The following is a 22,604-nucleotide window of genomic DNA, read 5'->3' as shown; positions in this document are numbered from 1 at the left end:
TAGGTGTCTAGTCACATACAGGTCTTAGCAAGAAAGAAAGTTCGAGAAATTCAAGCCGCCATTAAGGTACGTTTGGCTTGCCCAGTTGTAGGGGGCTTTTCATCTCCATGGTTACAGGCTTTTCCTTTGTTTCCTCCCTTCCCCTACCCTGCAGGTGTCTAGTCACATTCAGGTTCTTGCCAGAAGGAAATCTCGTGATTTTCATTCCAAGCTGAAGGTATGCGCTTTTCTGCTTTTGGGCTTGTGGTTGCTATGCCTGTCCCTTCCTCCTCCCCGCGGTGATGGACGAGCGCCTGGTGCTGCCGTGCCTGTAACCTCGTTTTCCTGCATGTGGTAGCTGTCTGTGTCTCTTTGTGTTTAATTCCCAGTTTCTGCACTAGCATTCACATTAAAAACATTGTTTTAACACTGTCCAAATGCAAAGTGAGCTACTCTTTGTAACAGCTCAGCACCTAAACCTGATTTTTAACCCGTTAGTTTATTTTTGGTTTTGTTTTGTAACAGTTGAGTGCTAGGAGCGTATTTAAATACAGAGGGTTTTTAAGCAGTTGTGTAGATGCTTTTTAATTTTTTTTTCTTTTTTTTTTTCTAGAGAGGTGATCGGGGTAATTGTTTTCTATTCCCAAATGTTTTTTGTCTCTGCTTTTGAAATGCTATCAAGAATACTTAAAACAGATTGTGCCAGAGAGCACAGCTTATCCCGATTGCTCTAGCTACAAGGTGTTACTGGAGTACAATCTAGTATTACCTGAAGTTACGTACTATTTACAAGATTCTCTGAAATTTTGTTTTTTAAAGTAAAATATTGGCATTTAATCTTTGGAGAGCCTCAGTCAGAGCCCTGTTCAGGGAAAACTAAGTATGTTTACTTAATCTGACATGATGAAATGTACACGTCCCCATTTTCCCTGGTTTCCATGAAGTATATTCTAAGGCTAAAAAGAAACTCTTGGAAATGTTTAATGGGGATTTCTTGGATTGCTTGTTTTTTCAAGTTTTCCAGTGGAGACCCTGGGACTCATTTTGTTTTCATATTACTTAAAAGTGGAAGAGGGTGTTTTGCAATTTTTGCTGTCGATTTTTTTTTCTTTTTAATAAAAAGCAAAGGAACTTGTAAATCTTTTACTTCCCTCCTTTTTTCTTTTTGTTGATTTTTTTTTCCTCAGATGAGAACAAATCATGTTTTTGTTCTAGCTGAAAAGCAAAAATGTTTCAGAAAGTAATTTCACAATGCTAAGTGGTGAGCACTGCGGATGCTTACCACAATCCTGGAACTGCAGCGTATAAATAACAGCCTGGCTGTGTAATAGGCCTTCTTGACAGAAGCACTGGGTTTTTCATCTGCAGTGGGCAGCATGCTGGCAAGCTTGTATGGCTGTTGGTGGCTGGCTTTTTAGCTGCACTGGCTGAGCAGTTGGGGTTTGTAAAGAACAACTAAGACAACCTAAACATACTGCTTTTTAACCGAGGGTGCTATAATACAGAGATATGTAGCATTTTAAGCTTAAATTGTCAATCCTTGATGCCTAAAATTAAGTATGTGAGTAGGCTGCCTTACTTTCAGATGTGCTCAGCACCAGCAGCTCTCAGGGTGTTTTATAGGACTGTTGAGCACTCAGGGCTACAAAAATCAGGAAACCCACCTAGATACCAAAATGCAGGCTTAGAAGCCTAACAAAATTTTTGGATTTACTCTTCTAAAATATTTCATTTTCTCAATGCCAAAAATAAAATATGAAAACGTTTCTAAAGCAAAAAATAAATAAATAAAATTCTTGATTGCTGCACCTGCTATCTGACTTTTACTGAAGCTTTCCAAAGGAGAAAGCAGCTAGCTAACCTCTTGTTAGGTTATATTTGAGACCTCTAGCCTAGATGGCATTTGCAGTAAATAGAGATCCAGAGGGATTTTTCATTTTGTGGAGTCGCCTGAAGAAGGAAAGATATGTTAGGGCAACAAGATATTTCATAAGACCTTCCAACCTTGCTGCCACTTCCCACCCATCAGTGGGTTGCAGCTCTCCCAAAGCTGAGCAGAGAACAAGGGAGCCGCCGTTTTGATGCAAAAAATGTATTGATTCATCAAGAGTCTCCCATATCCACGTCCCTGCTGCTCTACAGAAGGTGTTTGCTTCAACAGCTGCTCCGTGGGTATGGAGAGCATGCTAGTGACAGGTTTGCCAGCCCCTGCACTTGCCACTCTTCAGGAATCACCAGTGGCAAACGCTGCCCTGTCCTTCAGCCCATCCTTCTGGCCAGCAGGTCCCAGGCAGTTCGTCCTGTACCTGCTGCCTCCAGGTAGTCATCCTGCCCCCATGATTTAGCTCCCCCAGGAGTCCCAACACAGCCCATGCAACTCCTCTAGGACCCTTGGCCTGAGAAGTGCCCAGAAATGGCAGGGGAGCCAGGTTCTCCCCATTTCCTTCCTCTTTTTCTTGCTGTTCTTGATCTCAATGAACGAGGTGCCATGGCATGGCATCTACCCTCTTGCACGGGACACTTCCAGAGAAGTTGCAGCCTTCCCCAGACATTTTTTCCCCGAATGGAAGAGCTGAAACTTATGTGCAAGAAGGTGCTGTAAAGGAGCTACCTTATCAGGAAGATAGCCCTCGCTTTTTTCTCCCAAGGAGCTGCAAGTACTCACTGGAACTGGGAGAAGCTGCTGGTTTTGGACTTGAAGGAAGCTCATTACTCCAAACATTTTCTATAGCACCACTGCCTGTATTTTTCTCATTATTCCTGTATTGAACTATCCATATTTTCCGAAGTCCTTTGAAAACTGCCTGAGAAGGACATCACTGATGTGAAATGAAGTCACGGTGAATACATGTTGGCATCTGCATATTCTCACTGTTTCATCAGGGACCACTTTGACAGCAGCCCAGACTGCCCCATCAACTCCTGCCCTGGAAGGTGATGGGCTCTCATCCTCCTGGAGTAGTGCTGCCAGCATTTCCCAGCAAAGGGAAGACCAGGAAGAAGATAGCCAAGGGGAACAACTGCTTCTGACCCAGGCCACTCTCACCATTTTAGCAGTGAGCTAGCTCTTAAAATTACTCTGTAAAACCCTTGATTGGTGGCTTCCAGGAAAACAACTACTACTGAAAATAACACATGCACTTGATATCAGACTGTCAGATTTCCCACCTACAGCATGAGGGGAAAGCACCCTGTGGACAAAATCCAGAGATTCTTCATGCCAGTCTGTAACTACGAGTTCAGTCAGCTCTGACCTGAGGACATCTCTGTCTTCTGTGTTTCTTTCTCTTGCCACCAGACCTCCCACCTCTGTGTACCTCCCACATGTACACAGGGAAGGTTACTGCAGAGAAGGTGGTGGTTCCCTGGGTGCTGGCACTGCTTTAGCTGAAATAATTATGAACAGGGATTTGAGGTTTGCAGGGGCATGGCTCAGAGTCCCTTGTTCCCTAGCTGATGTCATTTGCTAGCAGTTTTCCTTATAATACCATTTCTTATTGATCTTTCAGGATATGGCCAATCTGTCTCATTGACCACAGTCCCTGGTCTTTTACTTTGACAAAGGGTATAACTAGTAAGTCTTTTTTTCCAAATACCTGCTGGGTTTAGTTTAGACCAAAAAATCTTTCTTTCCTGCATTGATCTGGACCCTGCTCATGGCAAGGAGAAGACTTGGCAAATCTTCTTGTGGTTATATTCTGCGAATATCCAAATGGGTGGAAAGATTTCAGAGCTATCTTCATGGCATTGAATTTATATATCCATGTCATTGGGTAGAATATTACTGAAGCTTAACTAGCAGATGAAAACTTGCCTGTATGTCATCAAGTTTGCTTGGTCCAATGAAATCCCTTTTCTTTGAGGACAAGTGCCTAGAGGTGTTCCAGGTGGATAGATCCTTAGCCTGCAAGAAAGAGAAGTTTTACCAGTAAATGCTGTTGTTGCATTTCAGGACCACCAATTGAGAATGTCTCATCAGCCCTTCCAGGGATGTTGTACATTTTAATTTCTTTTACAACAGCAAAGCACTCCTGCTTTAAAGATTTTATCTTAATTTTCTGAGGTTATTAAAATCTTCCTGAGGTTAGAGAAATTTCACTTCATGAAAAAGGAAAGAGAGGCTGGGATAAAGCAGTCCTTAGAGACAGATCTGAAAGGCGACTCCTCTTCATGACATTTCCTCTCATGCAGACACTGGAGAAGGCAAGGCAGAATTTTTACTTTCTAATGTTTTCCACGTCAAATACACCAGTCTGTAGTGTTAGGTTGCAGCATTTCCCACCTCTGCACTGACAGGGTGCCAAAATTACCTTCAGGAGAAAAGATGGATTGGAAGTTGTGCCTAAACAAAGAGTAAAGGTCTTCACAGCAGGATATACATCTATCTTAGACTTTCATTTCAGATTTTTTTTTTCATAGTGCAATATTAATTAGACAGAGACAAAAAGAAACATAAAAATGCCTGCAGTTCACACATATTACATGTTTTAAAATCCATTATTCTACATTCCACATTGAGGGATAAAAAGAAAATATTGTTGTCAATTATGAAATGCTAAAGATAGCTCTATACTTTTTAAATGAACAATGATAAAAGCCTTGAAAAATTCCCTTTGATGTGAATGGAGTCTTCAGCATTTTGAAATACAATAAGATGGATTAATTGCTACTCATTAGGCAGCAAGTTGGGACAGCTTTGAATGCGCATTCTCTTCTTGGCATTAGCTATTGCCTGGCTGAAATAGCCAGCTTTTGTATTTACTCCTGTCTTCTCTAATAATAAGCAAATTGGAGATCAGGGCTAGAAACACTGAAGTGCTCTCTATCTTTTGTCCAGAACAATTGTATATTTTCATGATTTGTTTATCTTTTTTGAGCTACAGCTAATTATTGCAAAGGTTACTTGAATCAATACAAGATGTGAGCAGAAATAACATCTGCAAAATTGCTTATTAGGAAACTATTTTATGTTAGCGTTACTGTAATATTAATTTTGTGAGCCAGTTGTTGTTTCTTCTCTTATGTCATATTTTTCTCCTTACAAAAGTTTTTTTATTTTAAATATTCGTACAGGTTTTAGGCCTGCTTGAATTAATATTGTGTTCTGTTGTGCATAATTTTCCTTAGACTGTCTTAGATTTTTTTTCCAAAGTCATAGACAACATGGTATTCAAAGCCCCATTTATCATTCTAGGCTAACAGTTTTTATTTTTTGCTGGGGAACTAGTTTGAACTGATCGATTGAATTATTCTACTGTTTATGTTGGATTAAAGGAAAGTCAAACATAAATCCCTTTGTGCTTGTCATGTAGAACTCTTGTTTCACATGGGGCTTTTATGGATATTAAGAATTATAATTGGATGATACTGGAGTATTATTCCTACCTAACTTAACTATGTATTTTACATTCCAAAACTAATGGGTGAAAGGTAAAACTCAAGGGACTGATTCATTAAAAGTTATGTAGTCTCCTTCCATTAGGTTCTTAGAGCTTACCCCTTCCAAAAACAAAGTGTTTGCAACTGTAGCCAGAAGCAGTTGGCTAAAACAAGAGGCAGATCCTGATCTCCATTACAGTGATGACTTTTAGGGATTTAGTGAAACTACTCCAGATTTTCATTGATTGCACTGTAAATCCGTCTCAGTAACATCACCAATTATGTACCACAGCACAGAAGACTTTTATAAGGAGAGGGGAAGACAGCAGTTGAAGAGTGCAGCCTGTTACTTACTACAGCGTCATTCCTGGGCAGCAGCAATCCCATCAGAGCTCATAAATTAAGTAGGGTCAAGCCAGGGCAGGGCCAGATGGGACCTATCCAAGGAATACCTTAAGCCCTGGCAGGATTTAATGATTCAGTGGGAGATATTGTCCCCTCATAGCCCCTGCCGAACATCATCATGGTACTCTGCAGCACACTGGGCCAAACTTATTTTATGTACAGCAGAATAAAACTCAATGACCAGAAAAGATTTATTCCAGCTTCACACAGCAGCACAAGCAAGCAAAACCAAATCCTTTCTGTCTCGGACAAGATAGGAAATCAAAGTCTTAACTATTTGCGGTCATTGAAAATCCCACAACGTTCCTGTCTAGTGTAGGGGTGTTAACCCATTTGTCCTGGCCAAATTCCAACCTGGGTAATTACTGTAATCTGCCTGTTTAAATTACCCCTGCCGTTTTAATTGGATATATTACTTCTCTTGCCACCTAAACTGTGATGTAATACCATTGTGTGTTATTAATCAGTTACCAAGTTTCATCCCAGAAGCGGCTCATTGCAGTGACAGGTGGAAAGTCATTCCCTGCTGGTTACACGCGCTCTCCACTACAGCATAAAAAAAGCCCAGTATATTTGTTTTTTTAAGTCACAGACAAGCTGATATTTCAGTTCAAATAAACAGCTTCAAAATGTGGTTTTCCGATTTCTTTTTGAAGATTGTGAAGTCTGCCTTATTATACAAGCACAGGCCACCACCTTGCAGCTCTACAAAACGTTCCTGGAGCTGAAAGTGCTTTGTGCTAGTAGAAGTCAGTACCTTTAAAGCATTTGCATTTGATTTTGAACTGGATTTCTTCCACATTTCAATGTAAGTTAAAACTACTTTTAGAAAAATGGTCTTCTGACTATGCATAGGTTCCTAAGCCTACAAAAGGTGAAACTTGCCTTTGATGTATGTTGACTGAGTATCTTGATGTTCAGCAGAGCTGGCAGATTTGTCACCACTGGGAAGTTCTATAAGAGTCTGTGAAACTCATGAAGACTAGCCCTCCTGCAAGGGCTGTGTTGCTAAGCAGTCACCTATCTATTTTTGCTTTTTCTCCATCCTCCTGAAATGTAATCAAAAGACTGAATGAGTGGCCATCACAAAATGCAGAACATTCTTAGATGAAAAGCAGCAATTGCCAAGAGAGAAACATCCCTTCTCACATCACAAAACAGCAGATATTTCCTCCCTCCCCAAATCCGTGTCACTGTTCCTGAAGTCAAGGCACATCAGACTTACTGCTATTAGAGGATAAGAGCTTCACAGGACAGCTTAAGCATTGCAGCTCTTGTGAAAAGAAAGTATGGAGTTCACATAACAAAATACAGGGGAAAAGACACAGAAAGGCCTGATGGAGCTAGTATCTCCATAGTCTGTGCCAGTTATTGCTTAAGGATATCCCCCCCTTTCTCACGTGTTCATGACAGAGGGTCCTTCTGCTCATGCAGGATGGTAGCAAGGTTGGCTTCCTTGGAGTGCTGCATGGATCTCAGGACATTGCCACCTCTTAACGCCTACCAAGGCAATTTTTAGCCCCATGGTCTGCAGGCATCTGAAGACAGTCAGTAAAGCATCCTGTGCCAAACCTCTGCTGCACGCCCTCCCATCCTGGGGCGGGCAGGGGTGGGTGCCAGCAGCAGGCAGGGTCAGAGCTGACATGCAGCCCTTACCAAGTGAGATGGTGATAGAAGGGAAACCTACAGGTTGGTGAAGCAGCCAAGTTTTGATTGCACACAGCAACAGGACAGAAGCTGCTCTGTAGATGCATCATCAGCTGCAGCGTGGTGCTCCCGAGGTTCAGACAGGTCAGAAAGCAGCGTCCTGCCCTGCCGTGCAGGAAGCTCCCATGGGCCTGCCAATCTTGCTACTGCTGTAAGCAGATCGCGCTTGAGACTCTCCCCTTGTGAGGTGCAGAGGGCACGCTGCTGGCAGCAGCTACTCCCCTGCTCCACCTGCCGCTCTCCTGGGCAAGCGGGCGCCAGGCTCAAGCCCATGGAGGCCCCCGTGTCCCAGCTCAGGGAAACAAGCACAGCAGCGATCCTCTGCACTCACTGTCTGCAGCTTTCACACGGGGAGGTGGCATCATTTACGCCCAGAGTTCTGCAGACTTTTTTTTTCCTTTTAATGAATCAGTCCCTAGGTGAAAATAATGCATTTGTTTAAACCTAGTATTTAATGTTGAGCAACCTGCTCTTCCTTTGTCTCTTACTATTTTGTTCTTATTTTGCTAAAAATTTGCTATTCTACACAAGCATTTTAATAAACTGTTTGTTGTTGTATCCAGGTAACAAGCATGGTAAGTATTTTAACTAAACCAAGTATTATGTACCTTAGCTGTGCTTGGCAGAATTTTTGGCTAGCTTTTCTTGTACTTTCAGCCTGTGCTGTTTCTAAAGGAGCTATTCAAAGGAAGAACTGCTCACCTATAGTACTACTACATATAAGCTTTAGAGGGAGTGTATGTGCAAAGTCATATACTGTATATGAGAGCATGCATCTCTTGCCAGCATGCTTGCTACTTTGCTTGTAAAATAAAACCAGACAACCAAAAAAATCCTTGCTTAATATTGCTTGTGTTCCTTCATTCTAAGTCATGTACCTAAATATTAGCACATATTAATCCAGTACTTCCAGCTGAGGAACCACACTTTACCAGATAGTAACAGTCTGTTGTTTACTTATTTTACCTGACTTAAAATACCCACTTAATTAACCCTGTTGCATTAAGAGGCTTTCCTTTTCTATTCTGTGATCATACATGATTGGCAGTGACTAGGACTCCGAGCGCTGCTCTAATACAAGTAATCAATAACAACCCATCTTTTCCTAAACTTGTTCCTATATGCTTGAAAACAGCAGAAATTTTATGGCTGGTTTTCTTTGGGAACACTTTATATTAGTGAAGCACCACAATTGGAAATTTAAAATGTAATTTGTATTTTTGTGATCTAATATTTAAAATATTTGTTGTAAAACAGACTCTGAAATGTGTCTAAACCTGTAAGCATTAAGATAAGTCTGTCATTGTTTACAGTCAGTTGCAGTTGTGTTCTCATTTTACCATGTAATACTAAAGGCAAACTTCTCTTAGATCTAAATGATAGAGCTCAAATCTCAGTGATCCCTATCCTGCAAGCAGAGCCTTAGCAGCAGACTGTGTTTATTCCAGCGTGATTTAAAATCAGCAGAATTTGCCCAGATAAATAAGTGGGCAGCAGTTTGCTCTCCCAGAGCCTCCTGCATGTTGGCAGAGCAGACTGTGAGAATTCAGGTCTACCATGCATGTCTGAGAGGAGGTTTTGCCTTGAGGTAGTTTGAGTGTTAGCCTCCGTGCTGTATTTTTTTTCCTGCATGGTTTGTTATTTTTGCATTTTCCGTGTGGCTTTTTAAGTTTTTAGTTATGTGCTTGTAGCTGCAGTTATTTAACATCATTTGTTGTGCCAAATGTTTTAAGACTCCATGTAATTGTCGTATTAAAGGATCAGACAGCAAAGGACAAAGCACTCCAGCACATGGCAGCAATGTCATCAGCTCAGATAGTCTCAGCTACTGCTATTCACAACAAGCTGGGCCTGCCAGGAATTCCCCGTCCTACATTTCCTGGGGCACCTGGGGTAAGTTGTTAGCTGAGTCCCAAAAAAATCCCTATATTCTCTAACACTGTTCAGTAGAAAACTAAGGTTGAATGAATAGATTAATGCTTTCACTTGCCTTTGCAAAAGGAATCATGCTTGTTCAGAAACAACCAAAATCTTTCAACAGAGTAAACAATTGTGGGTCTGTTTGTTTGTTTTTCCTCTTTCAGTTTTGGCCGGGCATGATTCAAACGGGGCAGCCTGGATCCTCGCAAGAGTAAGTCTCGAAATTAAAGTATGTTTCTGTATGCATGGGGCTGGCTTGTGCACTTTGCTGCCAGAGGATATTAATGAGGCAATAATTGGTGAATTTTTCTAAAAAGAAGGAAAAGGTAGTTGTAGGGAAAGGAAGAGCCCTACAGTGATGTGAACTCACATTTGAAAAGTTGTAAGGGATAGCAGTCCTCACAACTGAGGCTAAATCCCTAATGCTCACACTCCTTTTTCTCTCTTTGCATGATAAGATGCAATGATGATGCCAGGGAAGCAACTGATAAGGTTTTGCCTGTGAATAGGTTTCCAGCACAGATACCTCCACCCTCATTTAAATATCTAAGCAGTACTGGAGACAAGGGGGACTTACTTTCCTGCAGGGCAGATGATGACCTGTTAGTGGTTGATGGGGTCACTGCCCCTTGGTAGCAACAGCACTTTACAGGGGAAGCCTTTGGGCAACCATCACATGTCACATTTTTAGCCCAGCAGCAATCTCTGGAGCAACATCTCCCAGCCTTATTTTTCAAGTTGTCCCCACCTTATTTCCTTGAGGTCCATGGGAAAGAGTCTTTGTGCCCCAGTACTTCAATGTCCTCTGGATTTATTGGGAGGTAAAGCAATCTCCACCCGTGTCTGCTTCAATACTTGCAGCTGGCAGGTTAGGTTTCCCACTGCATGACCGAGTGCGGATAAGCTTCTCACTTCAACATGTTGGGTGTAATTCTCATGCCCCGTCTCTTGCTATTGACTATTTATTGTTTGTTAAATATTCTATGTAAGGAAGAGATATGTTTGTGGCTAAAGCTCATTAACTGTGTATGTGACTGTAATGGAATTTACTGTAGATGGCATGGTGTATGATTTTTGTGTAACTATTTATTCCAGTGTAAAGCCATTCGTTCAGCAGGCCTATCCTATACAGCCATCAGTCACAGCTCCCATTTCAGGTAATTCATTCATTTATAGTCACCTTTTAAAAGACGTGAATTGTGTCCTGGATGTGATGTATTAATTCCTGACATGGACAGAGCCACTACTCCATATCTATGGCCCCAGTAGCCAAACCAAAGACGAGTCCCAAACAAATACCAATGTCCTAGTACCTGGTTATATATGAGGGAAAATCAGTGGGTCTGGGATATTTTGTGTTTGTTTTTACATTTTAGACGTGAAGCGCTCGTATGTAAGTGATATATGATCTCTAGTCAGCATTTCATATTGTAGGAAAATGCTACGGTAAAACAAGAATAGTAGGATGCTTGTTTATATTTTAATAGCTAATCTCACTTCCATCTGTAACAAGAATAAGCTTTCATTATTTTAAATTGAGGCTAAAAACTAGTCCAGAACCATTTATGTTTAACCTTAAGTGTAAGACACATCTGTGCATCTGGTTGTTGATAACTCTTTACCCCCCCCCCCAAAAGTTCAGGTCTGCCTGGTACCACTTTGATAGGTGCTTAATGTTTGTTGTGACTTCCTTTGCTCAAACCAATCAAGCCATTTCTATGGCTACTTCCATACTCCTTTTCCCATGTTTGTTTCATGCATAATTTCAGGAAAGTGTATTACTTCTTTGTAGATGACAATTAACTTTACATCTCCCTTGCCAAAACTACACCATGCTTCTGACTCTGACCTGCAGTTTTCTGACACTTTCATACTTTTTGTTTAGTTTCTAACTTCCTGCTATACAATACTTATACAATACCATACAATATCTTTCTGCATCCTTGATTATTTCCTTTCTCTTGATATTCCTTACTTATTAAATTGTTCTCTAAGTCAGACATTTAGAATCATCATCTTTTATTCTTCTATGTTTTCTTTCAAAATAGGATTGTTAGTATTTCAAAACCAGCCAAAAATCATACATAATTTTTCCTTCATTAGAATTCCTGTTCATGTCTAACCAGTCACTTTTGTAATTCCCTGCTTCACACAAGCCTCAAACCTTCATTGCCTAAATTTGAGGTTTGGAGCCAGCTCCCAAACTCCCGCTGCGAGATATGGGAATATCTACTATCTGTGACCTCTCCCTGCTTCTCAAACCAGTTAAGGTTCATCTTGGTTTTCTAACCTTTCTTGTGCCTGTGTCTCTCCCAAGATCAGTTTATGCCTTTCAGCCACAGCCTTTCTCTTCTTCCTTTGCTGTTTTGTTTCCTTCTCATGTGATTTTCCACAATGAGAAGTAAGAGATAGCATTTATTCATTCTCTTGAGGTGAATTAGAAATTGTGGTTAACACCCCTTCTCTCTCTAGATCATGTCATTCCCTCTTTATTATCAATTTGAAATTTTCTTTTTAGAGTATGATTCAGCTCTCTACAGTAATTATTATTATATGTAATATAATGATGCCTAAAACCTCCAAAAGAAGTCAAGGACCCAATGTGCAAATACATAGTAAGAGACAGTCCCTGCATTGGGAAGCTTGTACTCTAAATAGCAGAGAGAGAACTTGAGAGTGGCAGGAGAAACAGGCAAAAAGAGAGGTGATTTACTTGTAACATGTGGCACATTAGGAGCCAGAAATGGAGGCCTGTTCTCCTGCCTCCCAAGGCAGTAATATCTCCTCTGAGTCTTGCTGCCTGTTTCCAAGGAAGGGTCAGCTGTAAGTCTGTGTGAAGTTTCTATAAATCTCTGCAATCTAGTATATAATTTAAACAAAATTCTATGGTTAGTTACAAGCCCAAGGAAAGAAAGCAGCAGATCTTTTAATTAAACCAGTTTTAGCTTACTCTGTTGGGACCTTGTTTTCTACACACTGCTTTTTGTTTTTCCTATTTTAAGTCTCTGAATTCTTGTTAAAATTAATATAAATGACCAATGGGCTACATGGGTGATTCCTGATAATATTTAATTCAGACATTTTAAACTGAGGAACAATCAACTTCTTCATGGAAATGGTTTCTTTGCTTTAGGATTTGAGCCTACGTCAGCTCCAGCTCCCTCGGTCCCTGCATGGCAAGGCCGATCGATTGGTACAACCAAGCTCAGGCTGGTGGAGTTTTCAGCTTTCCTTGAACAGCAGAGGGATCCCGAATCAGTGAGTGTTGCTCTCGCGTCCACTCAGCTTTAGCCTTTCTTACTTGCTTCCCACTCTGAGTATGTTTTCTAGGGCTAAGCCTGATGGAATACACCTAGTATTTCTGTGTTCATCATTGTTCAGTGTAATATTCCTTTCACCGTGATACCACATTTTCCTTTCTCACCCTTTCTTCATTTGCTGAAGGGAGAGGCCTCTCTGAAAGCAGACATGGTTCACTATACCTCATTGTTAATCTACTTTAGCAGTTGTACCAAATTACATCATGCTTTTGGTAATAATTCAGTAACTAAACTATAAGTTACAACTTAATCTGTTTCCTAACAAACAAAATTAAGGGCTTGCATAGAAAATATGCATGGCCTTTTAAAAACCTGACATTAGGGTTATCCTCTGGGTATCTTTAGGACAGTCCTTTTTGGTTCAAGCCTTCCAAGCATATACCATTCGTCTGTATCACTACCTTTTTTTTTTTTTTTTTAAGGTTACCTGTCTAAATGTTCAATCATTGAGTCTTGATCTTGTGTCTTAAGGCCCAATCCAAGGTTTTGATGTTTTATTTTAGTTTAGTTTAGTTTGGTTGTTTGTTTTTTGCTTTGTTTTCTTTTTTTGTTTGTTTTTCTTTTTTGTTTTCTTTTGTGCTTTTTTGAGGAAGGTTTTGGTTTTGATTTTTTTTTCATTCTTCATAGTGTACCTGCAAGGGCAGTTTGTGAAGTTGGCTGTAATTTTTTTTTCTACTCTAGCTAGCCTTGAACCTTAATATTAATCATGATATGTTTACCACAGACATTTATGAGAAGCCTAGCACTGTTTCTGCAGTGTCACAAAAAAATCAAAAGAGCTTCTTTCAGCTCAAACCTGGATTTTTATTGAGATAACTGCTGAAAAGCAAATAATGGCATGAATGGGTGATATAGAGAGGCCATTCTTGTTCAGATTTCTGGTAAAATACAGTAGCTTGGAGCAGAGAGAAGCTATCGCTTGCTCTTTATAATTAAGTACTGGAAACCATAGCATTTATGGGCTCTGGCCAGAGGTGTTATCCAGCAACTGTTTACCCTGCATAATGGAGACCAGAGACATAGCCCAGAAACCTTGCAACAGGGGAATGCTCCTGGCAGAGAAACATCCCAACAAAAATACACCATATCTCCACTATTCATATACTAAATATGTGGTGGTGTGCTGGGTTGCTGAATGTCCCATTTTGCCAGGTTCAATTAACTTTGTGGAAGGAGGTGTTGGGCAGAAGGTACCATTTCCTCAGTTCCTGCCCAGTGGTTCAGTACTGTGTGGTTTCCCTGAGACACTGCTGCCACCAGGCAGCTCCAGGGGCCCCCATGCCCACACTCCTCCAGTAGCCCTGACTCCTGTGGGCCGCTCCAAGCAGACTGCTGCTGCAGTCACCCCTGGGTCAAGTGCCTTCCCAGAGGTGAAGGGACCTGCACCCACTCTATTCTCATCATGGTTGTTTCTTCTAGTGTGTAAATTTACTGCACTGAGTGTTTCTCATGTACCTTATGCACATCCCCTCTTCCTACTGTGTCATTGGCCAGACTTCCCCACACTCCCTGGCTGCAAAGCTCTGTGTCATCATCCATGGCCACAGCATTGTGGGTGGCCTTGGCAGAAGTTCAAGCAGGACCTGCACCAACCTCCCTCTGTCCTGCCAGTTTCAGCTTAGTGTCCTCCAGGCTAAGCCATAGCTGGAACACCTTCTCCATCCGAGCCCCAATTTCATCCAGACAATGGTTTGTGCTTCTTGTGAACATGACATCCACGTTTTCTCATTGGGCAGCCTTATCGAAATGCAGCTTTCAGAACCCATGCCTCAGTGACCCATGTAACATGCCCACCATGTGGGTGCTGCCATACCCACGTTGCCACATGCCAGCACACTACATGTGTGCCTCCAGCGTATTGGTAAGGCAGGATGTAGCCATGTAATACTCCATGTTACTGTACTGCATGTGAATGAAAAAGCAGTTCACTGTATTTTGACAGAAGGTTTTGCCAGGGCCTAAGTATGCCACCTAACAATCCTTTTTCTGTAGGTTTTTATAATGTAATACTGTTTACAAAATGTATGGGCTTATATAGCATAGGTCCTCTTTGTGTCTTCATAACAAAAGAGAGCAAATGAAGGAGTTCAGTGAACAATTAATGTTTACATCTTACCCTCTGAGAAGAATCTCCCTCAAAACAAGTACTCTCCCACCAGATAATATGTGATCACCAGTGGCGCTGCCGGTGTCTGTGACATGAAAACAGCTGAATGGCCTAGGTAGATTGGCAACAGGACTGACCAGCAGTGAGAGGACGATGCTGTTGGGGAACAGGAGGTGCCGCTGAGCTGGTGCTTGTGCGCAGTGCATGGGGCTGGCAGCTGGGGACATGCTGGGGTTCACGTTTCTCAGGCAGGCACAGACTGTGGGGAAGGCAGCGCTTCCACATGCGTGGCAAAGGAGGGGTGGGGGCCTGAACAGAAAACCCAGCATGGCCCCATAAATGCTGTAAAGCCGTTCTTGGAGTAGACTAATACTATTTGGAATTCCTGAGGGTGCAGGGAGGTCCACCGGCACTTGTCTCAGCTTGCAAGCATAACTGCTACAAAACCCATTTTGTAAATGTGGGAGGTTTACTAAAGAAGCAGAAGCGTGAAACTACACAGACTCGTTTTTTAAAAACTCAGAGTCTTACATGTTGTAACATTGCAAAAATAAGGCACAAAGAAAATTCAATTCCCTGTCATGTATGAATCCCCATGCAGGTCATTTTCTATCCCTGCACTACAGGCGCCAGGGGGAGCTGAGGACTGAGCCCCCCCTTGGGCAGTGCATCACTGTCACTGCCTGGGGAAGGGGAGGTGTGGGGTGGGGATGGGGGCACCCAGGGCCAGGCAGGAGAGACGTCCCTGCAGTGCCATCTTCCCACTGACTGTGCTGCGGCACTGCAGACATATTCCCTGGCTTCTGGTTACCCCATGCTACACTCTTCAGCTTAATTGTTTAGCTCCAGTTGAATAAGTTTGATTATTTAGATATGGTTCTAAACAAGGACATAGGGAAAAAAACACAACAAGGCAACACAAATGGTTCCTGGGGCAAACACAGAATGGTGCTGGCTGGAGAGGCACTGGGCAGAGGCGCAGGAGCACCTCTGCTCCTGTCTGCAGGACTGCCCCAAGTGGCCCTGCCTCCCTTCAGCCTGCCCCTTCCCCAGCCAGGGACTTTTCCAGCAGCCACTAAAAGCCTTCCACAGCCATGAGAGCCAGCCCCAGGCTTGTTTAGCACTGTTGCAGAAAATACAAATGCTGATTGTAGTTCTACACATCTTTGTGTCAGTGAAACATTTTATTGCAGATAAGGTTTGCACAGCATAGAATGGATTTTTTCCATTACTTTTTAAATAATAAAATCAGCAAGCCCAGCAAGGTGCATGTTTCACACAATCTGTGTACGAAGCTGTGTACACATGCTGTGGTCACAGCATCTCCTGTACACCTTTGTGCCTTTGCTGACCTCAGAGATGAACGTGAAAAAAGCATTCTCATTTGTCTTCTGAAGAAAGATGGACGTATGTTCATTACACTTCTGACTTTAAACAGGAAGTGACACAAAGTATTATTTTGATCAAATGCATTTCCAACATTTTATTAAGAAAAAGACAATTCCTCCTTTCTCCAACCCACAGCCAGGCCAGAAAGCCTGATAGTAGGGGGGGCAAAAAGACCGATTCCACTTTAAAATGTAACCTGGAAGTTCATTGAAAGAGGATTATTTGACACAGTACCTTGGGCCAGGACTCGATGACCCTGGGAGGCCCCTTGCAGCTTATATTCCTGTACAGCAATTAGAAATTCAGGTCTGGGTGCCCATGCTGACTCCCAGCAAATTCAATGGGGCTGTGCATGGACGTAAAGGTCCACCCACAGAGAATTCATTGTAGAAGTGGGGCATTAAACATTTCTGGGGTTCTTCCAATGGCAACCGGTGTTTAAAAGTACAAAAGCCCCTCAATGTCAGGCAGTTATGTTAATTTAGAGTGGGCATTCTGGTGGGTCAGAAATGTGCTCTGTTGTAGAGTCCTGTCACTTTTTGAGGGCTGTTGACTTCTTTCCCTTGCCTAGCCACAAAATTGCTCCATTTACAAAAGAAAAAAAATACAGAAAGGAAATAATAAGCACCCCTCACTGTAACTCTGCGTGGCGGTGGATCATCTGGAAAGACATAAGGTGGCACAGTTGCAAAATCTTGGAATACTGATTCTGCAGTTAAGGATGGGTAAAATTACTCCTCTTACATGAAAATCAATTCAGTTTACAAATGTCAAGCTGTATTTTCCTTTTGTGGCATTTAGTGCGCAATCACAGATCTTAAATGGTGCTTAGAAGCTGCCCTTGTACATCCAAGCACCAGTGTTCCTTCCTTTTTGTTACCTTTCATTATTGCCAATCCTATATAACTATATTCTCAACCAACTAACGAATTTATGTACCGATCTGTTGCTTTCAAGGCAGGTTTTATTTAAAGGGGGCTCTCCATTTTTACTGTAGTAGTTCTGTGAAATTTCAGGACAAATGCTTAATAGAAATATTCCCATGTTCCCCAACAAATACAAACTGAGCGTGCAAGCAGATTAGAAGGGATCTAGGCAATCACCTGTTACACAAGTAGCTATAACATTCAAAGACTAACACTGAAAAGATGATAATTCCAGTTTCTCCTAAATACATTAAATCCTGCTTTCCCATCAGGAAAAAAAAAAACCTTGCCACCACCCAACAAAAAAAGCCTTTTTTCTCTCTCCCTCTTAGAAGTTTTGCACTCTTGCTGCTGCATTTGAGTACAAGCACTTCAGACAGCTTTATATCTAAAATATCTTAGGCCTGTAAAGAACATGGCTGATTGGCCTTTTCAGTATTAACCTTCCTAACCATGCTGTCACATTGTGTTAGGTCCAAATTTCGAAATGTATTTTGAAAAGTGGTGAAGAAATAAAATATTCTTTATGTTTTAATTCAGGTTTTATTGTTGTAAAATGGCTTTGTGAGCCCAGAGAGAATTGTGCCTGAGAACCAGAAAGTGAAAGCAATTGCGAAAGGGCCATAAAAACAGCATGCCATTATTAGCCAAATGCAGTAAAATTCACCAAAGTTAATCAAACCACCTAAGTGATGAAAAGTGAATGAGATCTTTTCAAAAGAAACCCTCCATTTTTGAACAATATCAATTGTTAAAAGCATTGTTTATCCCTTCTTTATTCCCCATGAGCAATTCAGCTTTTCAGCCATAAGGAAGCCTTGGTTAGCATCTTTGTGCTGTAAAGGAAGAGGAAGCAAAGCCACACTTGCATGAATGACTTGGAGTGGCAGATTCAGGATTTTAGGTCATTTAAATCTAAAATCTGATGAATTTTAACAAAATGCAAAGGTCATTTCTTTTGCAGTGCTGGGGAACTGCACAGTGTCCCTGGGCAGCGAACGTTAAACCCTGGAAAGCGTTCATCCTTGGGTGTGTGTGCTTGGAAGTGCCAGTAAACCACTTGGGGGGGGTCCAGTACTGACACAGACTCCAGACTTGAAACTGCAGCATTGCAGCAGCGCTCCCCGCTGGTGCCATTCCCAGAGGACCTCACAGAGACATGCTGGGTGACCAGGGCCAGCTCCCCAACCCCGGTGCTTCAAGGGAGGGTACTGGGTTGAAAATGCTTGTGGTGGGCAGAGGGACTGAAGTCTGCTCACGCTAAGCACTGAGGATGGGTGGAAAGACCGCGGGAGCCTGACTGTATTCACTTCCTTTCTCAAAATCCACCACCACTGCTGCTGAAAACTTCCCAGCAAAATAAAAAGTGCTGCTTTAGCAGAAGCGCAGAGGAGCCGTGGCAGCAGCACTGTGAGCACCCTCTGCCGGGCCCCACGCCACCGCCACTCTCCAGCCCTGCCCACCACACTTGCCCGAAGCCCAGGAGGTGAAAAGAGCTGCAACATTAGCTGCACGAGGCTGCCTGGGCCCTGGGCTGGTCCAGGGAGCTTTGAGATTGCACAAATGTGCCCTGCAGGAGGGCACAGCATCCCCACAGGCTGCCCTGCCTGCGTGCTGGTCCTCTCACCTCCGCCCTTGCACTTGCCCTGGCATTGCGCCCGGCTGCATTGCTGCCCACCCTGCTCCCAGTTCCTTCCCCTGCAGTTCCCCAAAATTGAAAAGAAGTTGGGAAGTGTCCTCATGTGGCTGCTCTGCGATGCAGAGTTTAATTACATGTTCCCATGTTCGTTTTTTCCTGCTTCATTCAGTGTAGATGTAATGGCCCTTCTTTGATATGCAGCTATTCAGCAGTTTGTTTTCTTCTGTTGAAATGTGTGGCCCTGTGCCCTGCTTGCTGAGCACTGTCTGAACTCCTCCAAACAGAATTAATAATTTTCCCCATTTGCGTTTCACAGATGTGTTAGTGCAGTAATTTTTTAGATGAAGGGGTACTATTGCTCACATCTGACAAACCAAGAAGTTCAGGTGCAAAAGAATGAATGGGCCACTGATTTTGAGGGTCCACTTTGTTTTGTCATGAGCCTGATTTTTCCAAATACTTAGCATTATTGAGAGCTTCCTATATTCAGGCATAATTTTCCCATCTGAGCACTCAGCATTTCTGCAATTGGGACCATGGGGTCTCAAATCAGGCAGGCCAGAACTGAAGGATGCATCTTCACTGCTGCAGGAAAGCTGATGAAAACATGAGGGCCTTGCCCAACCAGCAAGTCCCAGTTCCACACTGATACTCCAGTGGCAGTGGCTGGGAACTGCTGGGCAACATTAATCTGTTAGTGCTGGGGACTGCCCTGCCTCTTCTGCAGCTTTCTGCCTCGCTCAGCTCCTACCTCCCCTTGTCTGCAACTAGAAAACTGTCCAAGATCTTTCACGGCACATTCCTAAATCAGTCCCTGAGCAGATCTAGACAGGAGACTGAACGGGTGGATGTCCTTGAAAAACTAGGGAGACTATTCAGTTTTATCTTCACATACAAGCACAGGGTGGTCAACTGACATTTCTCATGGAAATGTTAAAACCCTTTACAACAGAATTGGTAAAGACTCCAGTTACAGTAATAGAATATTATAAATGTAAGTCCCAGTCTGCTTCAGTGGAGGACAACAGCAATGGCAATGAAATAGTCAGTTACTAGTGTTTTGGTAGAAATAAGAAAAATTGTTGGCAGAGCAACTGATTTTCTTACCTCAGCAGGAAATTTACATGATACAGCCAGACAGCAGAGATGCGTCTGGGTAGGGTACAGGTTACAGTAGCACATAGACTGCTGATGTACCAGTGACTGTTTTTTAATCAGTCCATCCCACCTGGTTCCTTCTTCCTCCAAAAGTACAGTTGCTTCACAGGCAGCAGCATGTTTTTAGAGGAATGGACCAGAACCACTGCCCGGGGCCTGGCACTTGAGCAGCGTCATTTTCTCTCAGCTCAAGCTGCCTGTCTGCCTTCCCCTGGGCATCTGGGCTGAGCTGCAGCATAGCCCAGTGAGTGAGGTGCTATTAAGCCACACGGCACGGGCATGGCAGCCATGTCCCCATCCCACTCGGCCACCCCACGAGTGTGCACTGCAGCAGGATGAGCACAGAGGTGGTCACAGCACCCAGCTGCTGCAGGGATGAGTCCCAGGCACGTGCCTGAGTGTCGTGGGTGAGTAATGCTGTGCCCCTGGGTGCAGCAGGCGGGTGCAGCCCCCTTGCAGCCTGCGTCCTGTGCTCATGAATGGGTCAGCCCAGCAGGAGTCCCCACTGAGGGACTTAGGCCACCTGCCTTCCACCTTGCTCCTCATCCTTGGCACCCAGCCTCAGCAGGGCCCGGGGAACAACTTGCCCTGTGTATGCTGCTCAGGGTGGTTTTGTAGGGCCTCACAGCCCCAAGAGACAGGAGCAACGAGGAGGTGAGCGTCCCAGCACCTCTGCATGCCCAGCTCACCTGTGCCAGGGCATGGGATAGTTGGCTTCACTGATGTCTGCACTTCAGCCACAGTTTAATAAAACTTGTTCCTCTACAGGTTTGGCATTAGCTCCATGGGTGTAGGGAAGCGCAGGATGCAGCAGAGAGAGCTGTAGCAATTTGCAGATCTTCATTTCACAGACCAGAATGGCTGTTGCCTTAGAATATAAGTGCAAAATTTGTGAGGAGCTGTTACAGATATATACACAGGCTAATAAAACAAATGTAGGTGATTTGTCTTTGTTCTGCTCCAGTTTAAATGCATGCATCCCCTGCCATTGGCAATTTGTCTTGGTTCTTTTAAATTCCTAAGTGGATTATATTTTTTTTTCGTGGTATTATTTGACAACAGTCATATTTCATGGCTTTACTGCATTCTTTGGATAGTTAGAATTTTTTAAGGAAGGGAGCTCAGTAAGAGGCGGCCATCTCCAGGGCATGTTGTGTAATGCAGACGCTGAAGACAAAGTAGCTGGAAATGTTCTTTGTACGTTTTTATGTAGTTTTTATCTTCAGAAAATACAGGATTTGACCTATGGTGGTTTACAGCAGCTGAAGCACGTTATTGCTCCAATGCCAGATGGAAATCCTTGAAATGCTACGGCATCAGTAAATTCCTCAGCACCTAATATACTTCAGTGACGGCAATACAGAGTCTAAAACAACAGTGAATTCTGACTATAATGAGGATGTTTTTAAGCTTTTCAAACACTAATGGGCTCAAAAATATAGGCATACAGCTTAGCTTATTTGCTTCTGTTTTCACATAAATTCCTGTCATGAAATGTGTTTGTATGAGAACTATAGGGATCGTTTCAGTACCCTTTTACCCTGCTCTTAATATATTATCATTTATTAGTTTGTAGAGATGTGCCATATCTAATTAGGTTAGTAATGATTGTACTTAGTATAGGAATTGCAGCAACATAAGGAGAAAATAATCACACATTGCGATATCAAAACAAACATTTCCATCCAAAGAATGTTGTCAGGTGATGTCATACCCTCTGTCCTACTGTACCCATTCAGAAATTTTGCTGCAGCAGCATCTGGTACTTTGGCAAGCTCAGCAGACAACTGTGGTAGCTTTACAGCTGCTTTTAACTCTGCTTTTATATTGAAACAGCATAAAGACTTCTTGATCTGCTCTGTGTTCCTATAAACGTGATTGCTTTTACCGGAGTTTGGATCCCGAGAAAATCATACATTTTCCTGGTTTGCGACATAAGGTACAACGTGAATTACCTTCGGAATTTGTACTTGCCAATCTGTACAATGCTGCTTGCCCTTCCTCATTCACTCCACAGCAACATTTGGGCCTGAGAGAGAGAGAGACACCTTCTGGGGGAGGACACTTGCCTGGGCACAGGAGAACCTGAGATGTCAGTTCCGTTCCAATAAAAATGGCTTTATTTGTACAAGCTGGAGCAACTCCAGCAGAGAAGATTGAGAGAAAACAATCTCAAAATAAGTAATAACCTGGTAGTTAGTTGTGGGGATGTTTTTTCAAGCCCTTGTTCTGAACAAGGGAGAGCAGAGATGGTTTGGAACATCTCACATCCCCAGGGAGAGCGTTCCTAGGCAGGTTAAAGGTTTGCAGGGGAAGGAAAATGTTTTGGTTTAATTTTTATCAGGGAAGGCTGAAGTGCTTACCCCCACTAGGAGAATTCTCATCATTCTCCTTGGGAAACAGAGAGATGTTCACCTGACCGCAGTGAGGCTTCCATCAATGACCATGTCATGTGACTCAGCGCATGCCCCATTTGCCTGCATTTTGCTCTTGGCTAGCCTAGAAGAACAACACGAGCAGGTTTGTGGAGTCTGTTTTGTTGTTTTGTGGCAGCTCCCAAGTATATGGGATACCAATGCATTTTACTGAGATCTGTCAGTAGGCAGCGAGAAACATAAGAAATGTCCAGCATGACTTTTCATCATTTAGTCACAGTACTGCAAGCTATGTGACAA

General features: G+C 42.8%; 1 protein-coding gene across 12 annotated transcripts in view; it reads left to right on the top strand.

Moving 5' to 3' along the window:
• Positions 1-22,604, top strand: part of TEAD1 (TEA domain transcription factor 1) — a 168,425-nt gene that overhangs the window by 121,788 nt on the left and 24,033 nt on the right. For 5 of the 12 annotated variants that reach the window (XM_035550304.2, XM_035550305.2, XM_035550306.2 and 2 more), the window contains 7 exons: positions 4-66; positions 155-217; positions 8,034-8,045; positions 9,229-9,363; positions 9,555-9,601; positions 10,486-10,547; positions 12,524-12,648. In XM_035550304.2, coding sequence (XP_035406197.1) covers positions 4-66; positions 155-217; positions 8,034-8,045; positions 9,229-9,363; positions 9,555-9,601; positions 10,486-10,547; positions 12,524-12,648 — 507 coding nt within the window. The remainder of the gene's footprint in view (positions 1-3; positions 67-154; positions 218-8,033; positions 8,046-9,228; positions 9,364-9,554; positions 9,602-10,485; positions 10,548-12,523; positions 12,649-22,604) is intronic. The other 7 variants (XM_035550314.2, XM_035550315.2, XM_035550312.2 and 4 more) reach the window with 6 other exon arrangements.

This window comes from Cygnus atratus, chromosome 5 (assembly GCF_013377495.2).
Source record: "Cygnus atratus isolate AKBS03 ecotype Queensland, Australia chromosome 5, CAtr_DNAZoo_HiC_assembly, whole genome shotgun sequence".
In the NCBI taxonomy this organism is placed as follows: domain Eukaryota; kingdom Metazoa; phylum Chordata; class Aves; order Anseriformes; family Anatidae; genus Cygnus; species Cygnus atratus.
Note: the sequence above shows the minus strand (reverse complement) of the source record. Positions and strands in the feature narration are given on the sequence as shown.